This window comes from Kogia breviceps, chromosome 5, assembly GCF_026419965.1.
Source record: "Kogia breviceps isolate mKogBre1 chromosome 5, mKogBre1 haplotype 1, whole genome shotgun sequence".
NCBI lineage: Eukaryota > Metazoa > Chordata > Mammalia > Artiodactyla > Physeteridae > Kogia > Kogia breviceps.
In genome coordinates, this window is record NC_081314.1 from 56,699,915 (window position 1) to 56,717,234 (window position 17,320).

Genomic DNA, 17,320 nt, shown 5'->3' on the forward strand with positions numbered 1-17,320 from the left:
TCTTCAGTGAAAGCATCTTTTTATTGCATAGGTAAATTTTTTTTTTTTTTTTTTCGGTATGCGGGCCTCTCACTGTTGTGGCCTCTCCCATTGCGGAGCACAGGCTCCGGACGCGCAGGCTCAGCGGCCATGGCTCACGGGCCCAGCCGCTCCACGGCACGTGGGATCTTCCCGGACCGGGGCACGAACCCGCATCCCCTGCATCGGCAGGCGGATTCTCAACCACTGCGCCACCAGGGAAGCCCGGTAAATATATTTTTATGGGGTTAAAATAGAAAGAGACATAAATGTACTAATGATTCATACAGTATTTTCATATGCCTAACTTCGCAAAGAGGCAAAGTGCCTACTTGCTAAAAGTCCAACCAGATATCCTTAAAATGGCATGCCGTGATTTCCCCTTGTTTTCTCCACACTTGCAAGATCATGCAAACATACAAGCATACACGGGCACACAAACACATACAGACTATGCTTATTTCATTCAACTGAAAGTAACAACCTGTAATTTAGGGATCACAGAGGATAGGACTAGGAAGAGCAGGGATTTAAACTGAAGCCCTTTCCTTAAGAGTTTAGAAAAACAGCATGGATAATTATGAATGGCAATGTCATCAAAATAGTCACCCATATGTTTTCTCAAAGCAAAGCACTGTGAGGTTCCCAGGGTTATGTATATTTCAGGTAAGATCACATCTTTTTCTTTTGTGTTTCCTATTATTATCCCCCTATAAGCAGTATCAACACTGATACTTAGTAGCCTAAACATTTTTTCATATCAAGAAACTGGCTCCAGCAATGTCCTCTTTTGTTTTACTATTAGTATTGTGGTTTTAAGTTCACCTAAGATTGTGAGAATTGTTTTGTTTCATCGAATGCTATTGACTTGTTGAATTTAATGGCCACTTTTTTTTCTTTTAGCTTAGCTATTTTAATTTTAATTTCTCCCTAAGTTTCATTGAGGCATACTTGCCAAAAACTGTATGTATTCAAGGTGTAAAATGTAATAGTTTGATACACGTATACATTATGAAATGACTACTATAATCACTTAACACACCTGTCACCTCACATGTCACAGTTACCTTTTTTTTTCCCCCAGTGTGGTGAGAACTCTCAGCATCTTTTTATCAAATTTCAAGTGTACCATACAGTATTATTAACTATAGTCACCATGCTGAAAGTTTATGCCCTTTGACGAATATCTCCACATTTTCCCCACCTTTAGGCCCTAGCAACAAATATTTTACTCCCTGGTTCTCTGAGTTAGACTTTTTAGATTCCACATATAAGTGAGATCATACAGTGTTTGTCTTTGTGTGTATGGCTTATTTTACTTAGTTTAATGTCCTCCGGGTTCATTCATATTGTCACAAATTGCAGGATTCCCTACTTTTTTATGGCTGAATAATACTGTGTGTGTGTATGTATCTATTTCACATTTTCTTTATCCATTCATCTGTCAACAGACACTTAGATTGTTTTACATCTTGGGTATTGTGAGTAATGTTGTAGTGAACATGGGAGTGCAGATGTTTTTTCAAGATACTGACTTTGTTTCCTTGGGTATATGTCCAGCAGTGGGATTGCTGGATCATATTGTAGTTCCTTTAACATTTTTTGAGGAACCTCCATATTGTTTTCCATTTTGGCTGTAGCAGTTTACATTCCCATCAACAGTGCACAAGGGTTCCCTTTTTCTGCATCGTTGCTAATACTTGTTATCTCGCCTTTTTGATAATAGCCATTCTAACAGGTCTGAGGTGGTAGTTCATTGTTTTGATATGCATTTTCCTGATGATTAGTGATGCTCATATATCTGTTGGCCATTTTTATGTCTTCTTTGGAAAAATATCTGTTCCAATCTTTTGCCCATTTTTAAAATCAGTTTTTTTTTCCATAGAGTTGGAAGAGTTCCTTATATATATATATATATATATATATTTATATATATATATATGTATTTAATTTTTTAACATCTTTATTGTAGTATAATTGCTTTACAATGGTGTGCTAGTTTCTGCTTTATAACAGAGTAAATCAGCTATACATATGCATATATCCCCATATCTCTTCCCTCTATATTTTGGATATCTAACTCCTTGCCATGGTTTGCAACCCCTAATATATGGTTTGCAAATATTTCCTTTTATATCATAGGTTGCCTTTTCATTTTGTTATTTCCTTTGCTGTGCGTAAATTTTTAGTTTGACATAGCCCCACTTGTTTATTTTTGCTTTTGTTGCCTGTGCTTTTGGTGTCATATCCAAAACATCATTGCCAAGACCAATGTCAAAGAGATTTTCCCCTATGATTTCTTCTAGGAGTTTTATAGTTTCAGGTCTTAATTTAAGTCTTTAATCCATTTTGAGTTGATTTTTGTATATGGTGTAATATAAGGGTCTAATTTCATTCTTCTGCATGTGGATATCCAGTTTTTTTCAATGTCATTTATTAAATAGACGATCCTGTTCCCATTTTGTATTCTTGAGATCCTTGTCTTAGACTCATTGACCATATACATGTGGATTTACTTCTGGGCTCTTTATTCTTTTCCATTGGTCTGTGTGCCTATTCATATGCCAGTACCATTATGGTTTGATAGCTTTATAATATAGTTTGAAGTCAGGAAGTTGATGCCTTCAGCTCTGTTCTTCTTTCTCAAGATTGCTTTGGCTATTCAGTTTTTTTGTGGTTCCTCATGAATTTTGACTGATTTTTTTCTACTTCTTTGAAAAATGCCATTGAACTTTTAAAATATTTAGTGTATAAATCTACACTAAATCTATAGATTTCTTTGGGTAGTATGGAATTTTAACAATATTTATTCTTCCAATCCATGAATACAGGATACCTTTCTATTTATTTGTGTCTTCCATCTTTCATCAATGTCTTACAGGTTTCAGTGTACCGGTATTTCATCTCCTTAGTTAAATTTATTCCTAAGTATTATTTATTATTTCTGATGCTACTGTAAATAAAATTGTTTTCTTAATTTCTTTTTTGGGTAGTCACTGTTGTGTATAGAAATGCAAATAATTTTTGTATATTTTGTATCCTTCAACTTTGCTGAATTCATTATTAGTTCTAACAGTTTCTTTGTGGAGGCTTTAAGGCTTTCTGTTTATAAGATCATATCATCTGCAAATGGAGACAGTTTTGCTTCTTCCTTTCTTATTTACATGGCTTTTATTTATTTTTCTTGCCTAATTGCCCTGTATAGGACTTCCAGTACTATGTTGAATTAAAAATGGCAAGAGTCAGAATCCTTATCTTGTTCCTGATCTTAGAGGAAGAACTTTCAGCTTTTTACTGTTGAGTATGATGGTCATATGTTGTCTTTATTATGTTGAGGTACATTCCTTTTATACATAATTTGTTGAGAGTTTTTATCACGAAAGAATGTTAAATTTTGTCAAATGCTTTCTTCCTGCATCTATTCAGATGATCATATAATTTTTATATTTTATTTTCTTAAGGTTATATATCATGTTTGTTAATTTGTATATGTCCTAGGAACCTTGCATCCCAAGAATAAATCTCACTTGATTATGACGTGTGATCCTTTCAATGTGCTGTTGAATTTGCTTTGCTAGTATTTTGTTCAGGAATTTTGCATCTATGTTCATTAAGGATATTGACCTGTAATTTTCCTTCTTGTAGTGTCCTTATTTGTCTTTGGTATTAGAGTAATGCTGGCCTTGTAAAATTAGTTTGGAAATATTTCCTCCTCTTCTATTTTTGAAAGAGTTTGAGAAGGACTGGTGTTAATTATTTAAATGTTTGGTATAATTCACTAGTGACGCCATCTGTTCCTAGTCTTTTCTTTGGGGGGCTTTTGATTGCTGCTTCAAAATGCATACTTATTATTAGTCTGTACAGATTTTCTATTTCTTCATGATGTTTTTCGTGGCAGGTTGTATGTTTCTAGGAATTTGTCCATGTTTTCTAGGCTATCCAATTTGTTGGTGTATAATATTTCATAGTAGTCTCTTACGATCGATCCTTTGTATTTCTGTGATATAAGCTGTAATGTCTTCTCATTCATTTATAATTTTGAGTCCTCTCTTTTTGGTTAGTCTAGCTAAAATGTTGTCAATTTTATTTATCTTTTCAAAACATCTTTTAGTTTTATTGATTTTTTACATTGTTTTTCTAGTCTCTTTTTCATTCGTTTTGCTCTAATCTTTATTCTTTCCTTCCTTCTGCTAAATTTGGGCTTAGTTTGTTCTTCTTTTTCAAGTTCCTTGAGGTGTAAAGTTAGGTTGCTTATTTGACATCTTCCTTTTTTCTTAATGTAGTTGTTTACTGCTATAAATTTTCCTCTTAGAACTGCTTTTGCTGCATTACATACGTTTTTGGTATGTTGTGTTTTCATTTTTGTTTGTCTCAAGATATTTTCTGATTTCTTTTTTATTGGATTTTCCAGAGTATGTTGTTTAATTTACATGTGTTTCTGAATTTTTCAATATTCTTCCTATTATTATTCCTAGTTTTATATCATTGTGGTTGGAAAGGGATACTTGATATGATTTCAGTCTTCATTAATTTGTTAAGACTTGCTTTGTGGGCCAACATATGATTTGTCCTGGAGAATGTTCTGTGTGTGCTTGGAAAAAATGTGTATTCTTGTGCTGTTGGATGGAATGTTCTGTATAGGTTAATTATATAAATTTAGTCTATAGTGTTATTCAAGTCTGTTTTTTCCTTATTGATTTTCTGTTTGGATAATCTATCCATTATTGAGAGTGGGGTATTGAAGTTCCCTACTAATATTGTATTGCTGTCTATTTATTCCTTCAGTCTGTTAATATTTGCCTTAAATATTTAGGTGCTCCAATGTTGGCTTCTCTTGGTTTCCCAGGCTGATGGGATTACCTGCAGAATTACAGCTGAGATGGATTAGAGCTAGGTTACTTGGCTGTTGCTGTGTTCACAATGGGCTCTGTGTTTGGTGAGCCTGTTACCAGGGACTTGGGCTGGTGTGGCTCCTATTTGGTCCCTGGATGGACAGAACTGCCTCTAGGACCTTGAACAGTAGGGCTGGTGCTGGGACAAGGTTACACTTCAGGGTCTGCAGTTGGGTCTGCAGACAGTGGTACTGTTATCAGGTATGTGGAAAGATATGCCTCTCTTTGAGTCCTTGGGAGGGCTTCTACTGGGCCACTGAGTGGGTCCCTGCACAGACTGGCTGGCTCTGGACTATGGTTGATAGGAGCTGGAACTGAGGCCCAAGATTGCTTCAGGGTACACAACTGGAAATAAGATCTGAAGTCTTAGCTCTGAAGACATGGATGGTCATCTCTCCCACCAGATTCCTAGGTGGGTAGAACTGTTCCTCGACTGCAGTGGGGAGGGGCTAGACCTGTGTCACAGGGACATTTCAGGATCTCTGGGGATGCAAATAAGTATGTCTCCAGCCAGGCCCCTGGGCTGGTAGGACTTCTTATGGATGGTGGCTGAAAGGGGATGGAGTCAGATCATGAGTTACTTCAGTGTCCATAGCTATGGGTTTATTACTGAGGCATAGGCAGGCATGACTTCTCCTAGGTTCCTTGGCATCTTGTGCTGGTGGCAGGACCAAGGTCAAATGGGGCTATAGCCAAATCCACAGGGGTCAGAACTGCTTCTGAGTCTTGCTAGGGTCACTATAGGGGTGCCATCCCCCTTGGTTTGGGCCTGCTTTATTAAGACTTCCTTGGTCATGGGCCCCCCTGAGGTTTCACAGTGTCCTACCTGGATTCCAAAGTTCCCACAAAGACACTGTTTGTCTGTGAATGGCTGCCAAGTTATTGTTGCCAGGAGATGATACAAGCTGGGAACCTCCTGTTCTGCCATATCTCTGATGTCACTCCTGGCCAAACTTTGAACATTCAGTTATGGTAAAGAGGAGTGTGTTGTATTTAAAATATCTCATTTCATGAGGTCTGCAAGAAATTTTCAAAATTTCTGTTACTTCTATTATGAACCAGTTTATTCTAAAACTCATGAATATCTGTAATGCTTTAAGCTTATATCACATCTGAGCATTTTAATTATCCTCAAAGTTATAAATAATGATGCCCCCCAAACTAGTATTTTCATAGAATATTCCAAATTGTCTACTTTATTGAGTATATCTTGGGTTCAAAAAGGGTATTTTATTTTATCTTATTTTTTTATTGAAGTATAGTTGATTTACAATGTTGTGTTAATTTCTGCTGTATAGCAAAGTGGCTCAGTTATACACATATATACACTTTTTTTTTAAATATTCTTTTCCGTTATGGTTTATCCCAGGCTATTGGATATAGTTCCCTGTGCTATACAGTAAGACCTTGTTGTTTATCCATTCTATATGTAATAGCTTGTATCTACTAACCCCAAACTCCCAGTTGATCCTTCCCCCACCCCGCCTTCCCCGTGGTAACCACAAGTCTGTTCTCTATGTCTATGAGTCTGTTTCTGTTTTGTAGATAAGTTCATTTGTGTCATATTTTAGATTCCACATATAAGTGATATCATATGGTATTTGTCTTTCTCTTTCTGACTTACTTCACTTAGTATGATAATCTCTAGTTGCAACCATGTTGCTGCAAATGACATTATTTTGTTCTTTTTTTTATGGCTGAGTAGGATTCCATTGCATATATGTACCACATCTTCTTTAGTCATTCGTCTGTTGATGGACATTTAGGTTGTTTCCATGTCTTGGCTATTGTGAATAATGCTGCTATGAACATAGGGATGCATGTATCCTTTTGAATTACAGTTTTGTCCAGATATATGCCTAGGAGTGGGATTGTTGCATCGTATGGTGATTCTATTTTTAGTTTTCTGAGGAACCTCCGTATTGTTTTCCATAGTGACTACATACAGCACATTTCCATTACCACTAATGGGAATGTAGGAGGAATCCCTTTTCTCTGCTCCCTCTCCAGCATTTGTTGTTTGTAGACTTTTTAATGTTGGCCATTGTGACTGGTGTAAGTGGTATCTCACTGTAGTTTTGACTTGCATTTCTCCAATAAGTAGGGATGTTGAACATCTTTTCACATCTAAAGGGTATTTTAAATATAATAGTGTCTTCTATGCATATATAGAGTTTATTGCTGTTATTACCATTGAAAATAATCTGCATTTGTTATTGGTGGTAGGATTGAAACAAAATACAAATCTGATATATTTTAAGATTTAGGAGTGATTTTAACCAGTTTACTTAGATTTAAAGTTGAGAAAACTGAGGCAAAGTGAAGTTAAGTTACTTGTGAAAGTCAAAGCTAGTAAGTGATGAAGCAGAAATTCCAATCCATGCCTTTGTTATTTTATTTTCTTATATTTTGACTGATGGGTTATTTAGATGTGTATTGTTTAATTTCCAAGTATTTGGAGGGGTTTTTCTAGATATCGTAATGATTTCTAATTTAATTGCATTATAGTCAGAGAAAAAGCTCTGTCAGATTTCAAATTTTCAAAATTTTGTTGAGCCTTATTTTTATCCTTGGTAATACTCCTTTTCTTGAGACCTACTTTGTCTGATAGTAACATAGACAAGCCTGACAGAAAAACAGATTTTTATGTTTACTGTATGGTATGTCATTTTCCTTCCTTTTACTTTCAAACTATGTCTTTTTGTAGATAGAGCATAGTTGAATCTTGTGATTTAATCCAGACTGATGATATCTGCCTTATAATTGGATTGTTTAGTCAATTAGCATAGTATGTTTAATGTAATTATTAATGATTTTGTTCAAACCTATTGTCTTGCTATTATCTTCCAGTGTCCCATCCATTATTTGTTCTTCTCTTCCTCCTTTCTTGACTTCAGTTAATTAAATATTCTTTAGTATATAATTTTTAAATTAAATATTCTTTAGTATATAATTTTAAGTCCATAATTGGCTTTCTAGCTATACTTGTAATATTTTTAATGATTGGGGATTATAACATGCATTTTTAATTTAACACTGGCTACTTAGAGTTAATATTGTACTACTTCACGTAAAAACTTTAGTAGTAAAATTCCATTTGTGCCTCCGCCCACAGGTTTTTGTGATATTGTAGTCAAATATTGCAATCAAAATATGTAATCTTATTATTTATTATTTTTACCTTAGATAATATGACAGAACACTATTTTTTCCTTAGTCATTCATCCTTAAATAAATTTTAAGAAGAAATACGGTGTTTTATGTTTACTTACTTACCATTTCTGATGCTCTTCATTCCTTTTTGTAGATCCATATTTTACTCTACTGTCTTTTACTTCAGCTTGAAATATCTTATTTATCATTTCTTTTTTTTTTTTTTTTTTTGCGGTACGCGGGCCTCTCACTGTTGTGGCCTCTCCCGTTGCGGAGCACAGGCTCCGGACGCACAGGCTCAGCGGCCATGGCTCATGGGCTTAGTTGCTCCGCGGCATGTGGGATCTTCCCGGACCAGGGCACGAACCCGTGTCTCCTGCATCGGCAGGCGGATTCTCAACCACTGCGCCACCAGGGAAGCCCTATCATTTCTTAAAGTGCAGATCTGCTCAAGATGAATTTTCAACTTTAGTTATTTAAAAATGTATTTATATCTCACTCTCATTTTGAAGAATTTTGTTGTTGTTGTTGAATTCTTGTTTGACATCATTTTTCTTTCAGCACTTTAAACTTCCTGTTCCATTGTATTTTGGTCTCCATTATTTCTGATTAAAAGTCACTTGTTATATGTATCATTGTCCCTGTGTGTAACGTTGTTTTCTTTTATCTGCCTTTAGTATTTTCTCTCTGTCTTGAGTTTTCAAAAGTTTGCTAATGCTGTTTCTAGATGTGGTTCTCTTTGTATTTATTTTAGTTGGGGCTAACTAGATTTTACTTTTTTTAAAACCAAATTTGGAAAATTTCTACTAATTACTTTTATGCCCTTTTCTCTCTTTCTTTTCCCTTTGGGACAGTTACATGTATGCTAGATTGGTTGTTACTGTCTCTGAGGATAGGTCACTGAAGCATTGGTTAATTATTTTAAATATCTTTTTTTCCTCTGTGTTCATATGGAGTAATTTCTACTGATTTGTCTTCATGTTCACTAATCCTTTCTTTAGTACTAAGTCTTCAATCTGATGTCAAGGTCAATCAGTATATTTTTATTTTAGATATTTCATTAATCCATGCTAAAATCTCCATTTGGTTTTTTTCTATAGTTTCTATTTTTCTGTTGAGATTTTCATCTCTTCACTTATTATGATCATATTTGCCTCAAGATCCTTGGATCTATTTTTTGTAGCTTCTTTAAAATCTTTTTCTACCAATTCTAACATCTGGGTCTTCTTGGGGTCTGATTGTACAGACTATTTATTTTCTTAAATATGAGTCTCATCTCCTTATTTCTTTAAATGTACAGAAATTTTTAGTTTTATGATAGACATTTTGGATGAAACTTTGTAAGAAATTGAGATTATGACATCATCCCTGCAAAGTTGTTGAATATTTTTCCTATCAGGCAATTAAATGGAAAATACTCTTGTTCTTGTCATGCATGGTTTTAGTCTCTATTAAGGCAGGTCTGTTTTGCCTTTGAGTTTAATCCTAAGGAGTGGTCCATTCTGGAGGTCATGGTACTAACTCTTAAAGCATGGGTCTTTCTGGGGTTTGAGCTGAATGCCTTAGGTACTCAGTGAGGTCTGTTCACACTAGTACTTCAGTATCTCCCATCACTGCAGGTCCTCTGGTATTTTCACTTAGCACTTAGTCCCATAGCAGGCAGTCTGCTACATGACGTCTTACTTCTTATATTGGCCAAGAACCTGCAGCGAATTCTCATGCAGTCTTCTAACCCCAACCCACTCACAAGGCTATTTCTCCTTTGGTCACCTGCCCTGTAAATTACAGCTTTTTTGGCAGCCTCGTATTCTAATCTCTGCTTCCTCAGCCCATTGAGATTTCAGTTTAACATTTAATGTGATCTCCAACTCCCTGAGTAAGGGCAGGAAAACAACCCCAGCAAAAAGCTAAGAAAATTGTGGGGCTCACCATGTATACTGTCCTTCTCTCAAGGATCAAAGTCCTGCTATGACCATTTTCCAGTGCCTAAACAGAGTCGTCTCATATATTTTGTCCAGTTTTATACTTACTTATAGCAGGAAGGAAGGCCCAGTACCAGTAACTCTATCATGGGTGGAGTAAAGAATCTATGGGTTTATGTTTAATTTTCACAAAACCTTGTGATATAGTATTTGTGAAGTAGGTAGTATTATTATAACCCAATTTTATAGAGAATTAAACTCAGGCTAACTGGTGAGTGGGGGAGTCAGAATGAAAACCTGAGCAGTCAGATTCAGACTCCATGCTCTGATTTAACATACAATGCTGCCTCTGCAACGTGAAATTATGTTATTACCTTCATTACATTTACCACACTCTCTTTTTTCTCATATTTATTAGTATTTGTTTGTTTTTTAAACTTTGCTGCCTCTTCTAATGTGCATAAACACCACATATTTCCTGTTTACAACTGCCACCCCCTAGCACATTGCCTAGCACAAGCTCTTGGTGAGCATTCAATAAATATTTGTTGAGTGAATGAGTGAATGTAGATGACACCATTACAATTTTGAAAAGAGTCTCATTTCCACATATTTGCTATTTTAGATTTCATCTTGCCTGCCACCTTGTGGCATCAAAATTCTGCAGCAAAACCAAGCAAACAACAATATAAAGGTGGGAAATATGCAAAAAAGTTGATATGCATCATTAGAATCTTTACAATTATACACATAAACATAGCGGTTACATGGGCCTCTCACTGTTGTGGCCTCTCCCATTGTGGAGCATAGGCTCAGTGGCCATGGCTCACAGGCCCAGCCACTTGGCGGCACATGGGATCCTCCCGGACCGGGGCATGAACCCGCGTCCCCTGCATCAGCAGGCGGATTCTCAACCACTGCGCCACCAGGGAAGCCCAGGATTCCTATTCTTGATAAGATAGCAGTCATTAGAAATCAGTCTTAGGAATGTTCAAGACACCACTGATAAACAATGATACTAGTTTGATGAAGTGAGCACGGAGGTGATATGTTTGACTGATGAATCTTGGCATCACTTTTGGTTGAAGTAAAGAAAAATGATAGCCATATTTGCCACTTTGGATATGTTATTTAAAAAAAGAAAAACTTGTAACAGTTGTTTCTAAAGCCTTTGTATTACTTATTATCATATTTTAAATGTCACCATTTGTCTAATTAATTTCAAAATGTATCTTTGTTGAAACTAAAACCATAAAGTTATGGTTCTTGTAGTCTTCTATATGACAGAACAATATGCAGTTACTTTTTATCAGAAGCAAAACTATGTGATGGTTTTCAAGCTAATTTTTGTGTTAACAAGTCTCCTAAAGATATGCAGTAGACCTCACATTTACATAAAATTAAAGAAAGGATGTTTCAGCAAATGCAAATAAATGCAAAAAGGGAATATTTTAATTTTGATCCATGATTAGTATCAACCATCACAATGTGAAAATAATACAAAAGCAAAATTCTGCATTCAGTGTATAACTGAATGTATAATGTATAATGGTGTATAATGGTTGTAGGCTATTTATAGACTGAGTATCCTGATTAATTTATTTATTTTGAGAAATATATTTATGTTTCAGGCTCTACTTTAAAATCTGAGATCTTTAAAAACATTTAAATATTAGAATCATATGCACTGTCTTCTGCAATATGACATTTTGCTGGGTAGCAAAATGATTTATTTCAGTTGGTGCATTATTAATTGTATGAACTGACTGTTTAAACTCTATTGATTTCCATTTCTTAATGTTCAACTTAGAGAAAGAAGCAAAAGTTATTTTACAATAGAATAAAAAGGATACAAAAGTTAATCCTAGCATAATGGGGAAGATTAGTTTACTATTCATCATTATATATCCTCCCTTCAGTAATTTTCAAGGTCTTGAAAGAGCATGCTTAGTTTTAAAATAAAAGTTTCTAAGCCTAAATGGTGAATCTATTGAAACTAATCCTTGCATCCTTGTTTCTTATAGTACAATTTTGATCAATGTTCATTACTTATTTTTATAACACTGAATTAAATATTGACATGACCATGCCATTTAGAATCCTTTTATTATTAAAAATTATTTGAAAATCCATCAAACCATTCTAATATCCAGGAAATAATTTCCTTAATATGCAGGCCATTTTGGTGGCACTTCTTATGTGTAGTGAAAACCGTAGAGAAGGTGATAAATAATTACTTTCAAGTGCATCTCAGTTCAGTGTTGTTTATGTATGCCTATAGATTTTCTGGGCTATTCCCAATTTAAAATATTTTTTTCCATTGAGCTCACAAGTCACCCAAGTGGCTTTTTCCTTTCAAATGGAAATGGAATGAAATTCTTCGACATAACCATATGTCCTGATATTGGGTTTGAAAACGATGGTTGCATAAGGTGTTTCCAGAAACTATAGAGTCTAATTTTCTTTGGTGTCAAAGAGAATCTGTGTTTAGGTTCTACAGTTGACTTAAAGCAAGAAAATGTCTTTCAAGCAGGTTATCTTATGAATTTAAAAGTGGTTTTGTTGTCCTTGATGTCAAGCTTAAGCCTAAAAGCTTGAGGTCTCCTTGAGCCATGAAGAATCTTTGGTGAAACTTTTACATCATTGTGGATGTAGAGTTGTAAATGATTTTTAGCATGTTGGCAGATCTCCTGCCCATGTAATGAGTATTAATATAATTGATAATTGTGTCTCCTCGTAGTTATTAACAAGGCAGGCATTATGTTTTCATGTTGATATTTGTTTTATTGTTTATATCCAAAAAAATCCAGGATGTGTGAGATCAGAAAATGAACAAGATGAAATATTTAGGTCAATCACTCTAAGCCAGGCAGGGAGGGGTAGAGGTGTCATAATTCTAAGAAAAGAGTTATTTGAAAGACATAACATAATCACTTTATTTTTGCTGTAGATTAAACTGAATATTACCTATGATAAGATCAAGGCCTTTAGGAAACAGGACATTTTTATAGAAAAAAAAGATAGGGCTGGGTAATCCTGAGGATTCTAGGAAGCCACAAGCTAAAACAGAGTTCTGAAGAGGGATAGAAATATGTAAAAGAAATCTTTAAGGACATAGATTAAAAAGTGTTTTACACCTTTGGACAGCTGTCACACTCACCCCTGCGTAGCATCCTTTGAATCATCTATGCTATCTCCAAATAAGCGATAAGCTTTCGAGTCTTTGCTCATGTTTCACAGTTGGAATTTCCTTCTACCATTCTCTGTATTTTGGGCAATTTTGGAAATCCTTCTCATGTTTCTCATCCCTTACTTAACCTTATTCGTTCCCTCCTTTCTTCCTGCTGTAATTTGCTACTACAGTTATCTGCCTTTTTATTTTGTCTGGCTTTATGGATAATTATTTATGGCTCTCTTTCTTCCATTAGGTTTTGAGATGCCCTTTGTGATCTCTATGATTGCCTAGTTTAACATAAATCGAGTAGTAAAGAAATGTTTTTTGTTTTGTCTTTAAATTTACATGGAATCTAAGTTAATCATACAAGCTCATGTAATACCCTCTGCTTGCATGGATAGTACTTACTTGTAGTTATTAACACTTCATTTTACCTGTGCGCATGATTCAGGGCAAGGTCAGGTTTCCTCATCCGTAGATAGCACGTAACAAGCTTTGTCTCAATGAAACTTGCCACACTTGCTACATCTTCAGCAGATGCTTCAAATGGTTTTCTCAGAGCTGCCCCTTTGCTGCAAAGCTTTAAAAAAATACAGTGCTTTAAATTTTCTAATAATCTTGACATATAATTGATCTTTTAAACAAGGAAAACATATATATGTACATGTACTTTTTCCAAACTACAAGTCAAGTATTAACATTTTGATTGTAAATTAAATAAATTGTTCCTGTTCACTATTAAGTGACTGTAATATAAGTAACATATTTTACTGTAAAATGCTTCCTGTAAAATATTTTTAAAGTATGATATATTTTAAAGGGGTGCCATTAGCTAAGAATGTCTGTTTTAAAAATAAAGCACACAATAAGCAAAGATATTAGCAGAAAACCAGATATAAATCATATTAAATACCAGTGCTTTTATGAAAACCCAGGTGAGCAATGATCTAGCACACTATCAATTTGATTTAATATAATAAGGGGTATCGGAAGTAAACTCCTAGGAGCCATTAACATGATCGGTGATTAATTTGAGTCTGAATCATATTCTCTAGGATGTTATTGAAAGAAAAGAAGTGAAAATTTATTAGAATTTATTGGCAGAGGGCACAGTATCTGAAAAACATGGCAGGAATGTGGAATTCTTAATAAAAATTCCAGGAAGTCAGTGGTTTCTGGGCACCACGGATAAACTATAGAAGAAGAAAATAATTAACTTTGGGAGGAGAAGCCCAAACATTAAGAAGTGTCAATAATATGACAAGGATAGATTGGCACTTTTTTTTTTCCCCTCAGAGTTTTCTACTGTGTCTTAGAATCAAGGCTGATGGGGAAGGAGAAACTCCACCTCTGTTTAGTGACCTTATTCAGATTATCTGCTTCTTTGCTCTTTTCTATATCCTCTATGCTTTTCTTACCAGGGATAGATATTTGGATATTTGGAGTTAATATCTATTTATATATACCTTAGTGTAAATTTTCTTATATTCGAAATCTTTTTTATTTAAATGATATTATTTAAACTAATTTTTCTGTTTTTAAATTTTTTTGGCTGCGTTGGGTCTTTGTTGCTGTACACGGGCTTTCTCTAGTTGTGGCGCATGGGCTTCTCATTGTGGTGGCTTCTCGTTGCAGAGCACGGGCTCTAAGCGTACGGGCTTCAGTAGTTGCAGCACACGAGCTCAGTCAGCTGTTGTGGGTCGCGGGCTCTAGAGTGCAGGCTCAGTAGCTGTTGCGCATGGGCTTAGTAGCTCCGCGACATGTGGGATCTTACCTGACCAGGGCTCAAACCTGTGTCCCCTGTATTGGCAGGTGGATTCTTAACCACTATGCCACCGGGGAAGTCCCCTAATTTTTCTTTTATAGAGTAGGTTGAGGTTGCGTTGCAACCTCATTTACATTAACGTTGTTTGTTGTCAATTATTTTTTGAAGTGCAAATGGGTTGAGAATGACTATATTCTGTTCAAAAATGTATTTCTCTTCTTAGTTTATCCAACAACAATGAGCTGAAGGTGAATCTAGATGTTTAACATCCCTAGTTTGAATTGGTAGTTACCTGGTGCGCTACTGTCTTTTGCCTGGATATCCTGTCAAGTCTGAGAATTCATACCATTTTAAAAAGTCTCTTCCAATTTGATGGGAGAAATTTGTTACTATAATACATACATTCAGTCAATATATAGTTATTGAGTAATTACTAATAATTGTCAGACAAAAATCACTACCCTTACATTTTAATTTGCATTAGATATGTCTTTTAAATAAATTTTGGCTATTTTTAATTCCATGTAAATTCCTGTTTTCTGTTCCTTGCCTATTTCCATAATCCTTTTCTTACTAATTATAAGAGCTCTTTAGATATGTAATCTATTATTCCTTTTCCTGAACAACTATATGCACACAGTCAAATCTAAAAGTTTTTCCCCTCAAATTATCTTATAGAAAAGAGTCAAATTCTATTCATGTTCTTATAAGGGTCCTCAGAGTAGAGTTCTCAATTATTTGGAGGGAAAAAAAGCAAAGACTCTTGTGGAAGATCAAAGTAAATGACCTCAGTCAATGTTGTCTGGCTGCTTTATAAAGACTACCTGATAAAATTGATAATAAGAGAGACAAAGCATTTAACACTGATTTAGTAACTATTCCTGGGAGTCTGACCTCACTAATGTCAATATAGTTGGAAACAGACCTTAAAATATCATTTAAGAGAAAGTGTTATAGTTTGAACATGACAGCTTGAGACCTCACCTCTCCTCTGATCCTATGGGGCCAATCTGATGCTGTAGGACCCAGAGATACCTAAAGCAACAGTTTTTCAGGGGGAAAATAAAAAGGTTTTTGGATGACATAGCTCTTTATAAAGCCCAAATCAGTAGAAAACAAAATGAGTAGAAGTTACGTAGTTTTATTTGCCAGCATATTAAAATTCTAGAACATCTTGATTAATTTTATTCTCTAAATTAAATCAGCATTTTTTCAAGTCTTAAATGCTCACATCTCATCGATTTTTCACATAAAATCTTAAAGAAACAAAAGAGAAACAAACAAGCCCCACAATGTATGTGTCCTTTGCCCCTTCCTCCTCTGTGTCCCTCTCTGTTGTGGTGGAGCAGGCATGTCTCCTTTCTCAGTCACACTTTTTGTGGGATGAATATGTGGGCCATTTAGGGAGTAGCATCTACAGGGACACTCAGATCCTGTGTGGTAAAAGGAAGCTGGCCTTCAGATTTAATAATATTAAAGACTTCGTCTATGAACGTTGAGATAAAGTGAAGAATAAATGCCTGATCTAATGTCTTCAATATTCTCTACTTCTGTGAGATTCAAAGCCAGAAAAGGAATAAAATGATCAATCTTAAACACACTAAAGAGTATACTTTATGAAGCCAAACTATAAGACAGAAAGGAGAGACAGGGATAATTTTTCAGTTCACATTAAAATGGGAAAACAGGCAGCCTGCTGGGTAGGCTTATATATATTTGCGGTGATCTTAGTTTATCAGTCAAGTATTCTAAGATAGAGTACTTTCTGATTTTATCAAAGGTTGCTTTATTTGTTTGCCAAACAAAGGGGCATCTTTGAAATAAGCTTTGCAAATTGTTATAAATATGTTGAAGTTAAAGGTAGAATTATAGTAAATACAGACAAAGTACTGGTGTCAGGATTATAAAGAACATTCCAGATATTTTGCTGAATTTTAAAATTTTCACGCAGACATTTGTAGAGACTGAGAAGTTAATTCTCTAGAAGATGAAGAACTTTAATGTGAGATGTATTTGTTTGAATGTAGGAAGGGTGACTTAGTTCAAATTATATTTGTCTAAAGCTATACACTTTACCTTTTTGGTGAAATAACTCATGGAGATAAGACAATAAAAACTTTTAAACTACCTGGTATAGTATATCAGTGAGAAGACTTTGAATTAGGAAACAAAAATTATGTGTTAGTTTTTTGTTTTAAAAAGAAGCCTAAAATATTTTTGAATGAAGCATGGACAACTTAAAAGCATAATATTTAAGGGAAAATGCAGTGAAGTCTCTTATGTGTATTGTTGTTGTTTTCATGAGAAGGTAGATTAAAATGAAATTTCAGTAGTAAATTAGAATCACAGCTCAAATTTTAATAAAAAATACATATTTTACAAAATATATTTGATA

General features: G+C 34.9%; 1 protein-coding gene and 1 long non-coding RNA gene across 2 annotated transcripts in view; one reads left to right on the plus strand and one right to left on the minus strand.

The window, feature by feature from the left end:
• Positions 1-17,320, plus strand: part of LOC136794241 (uncharacterized) — a 372,844-nt gene that overhangs the window by 198,830 nt on the left and 156,694 nt on the right. The gene's annotated exons all lie outside the window — the stretch shown is intronic.
• SPATA16 (spermatogenesis associated 16) overlaps positions 1-17,320 on the minus strand; it is a 238,980-nt gene that overhangs the window by 167,891 nt on the left and 53,769 nt on the right. Inside the window, exon 2 of the mRNA XM_059065460.1 lies at positions 13,595-13,740. Within this exon, the coding sequence (XP_058921443.1) occupies positions 13,595-13,740 (146 nt within the window). The remainder of the gene's footprint in view (positions 1-13,594; positions 13,741-17,320) is intronic.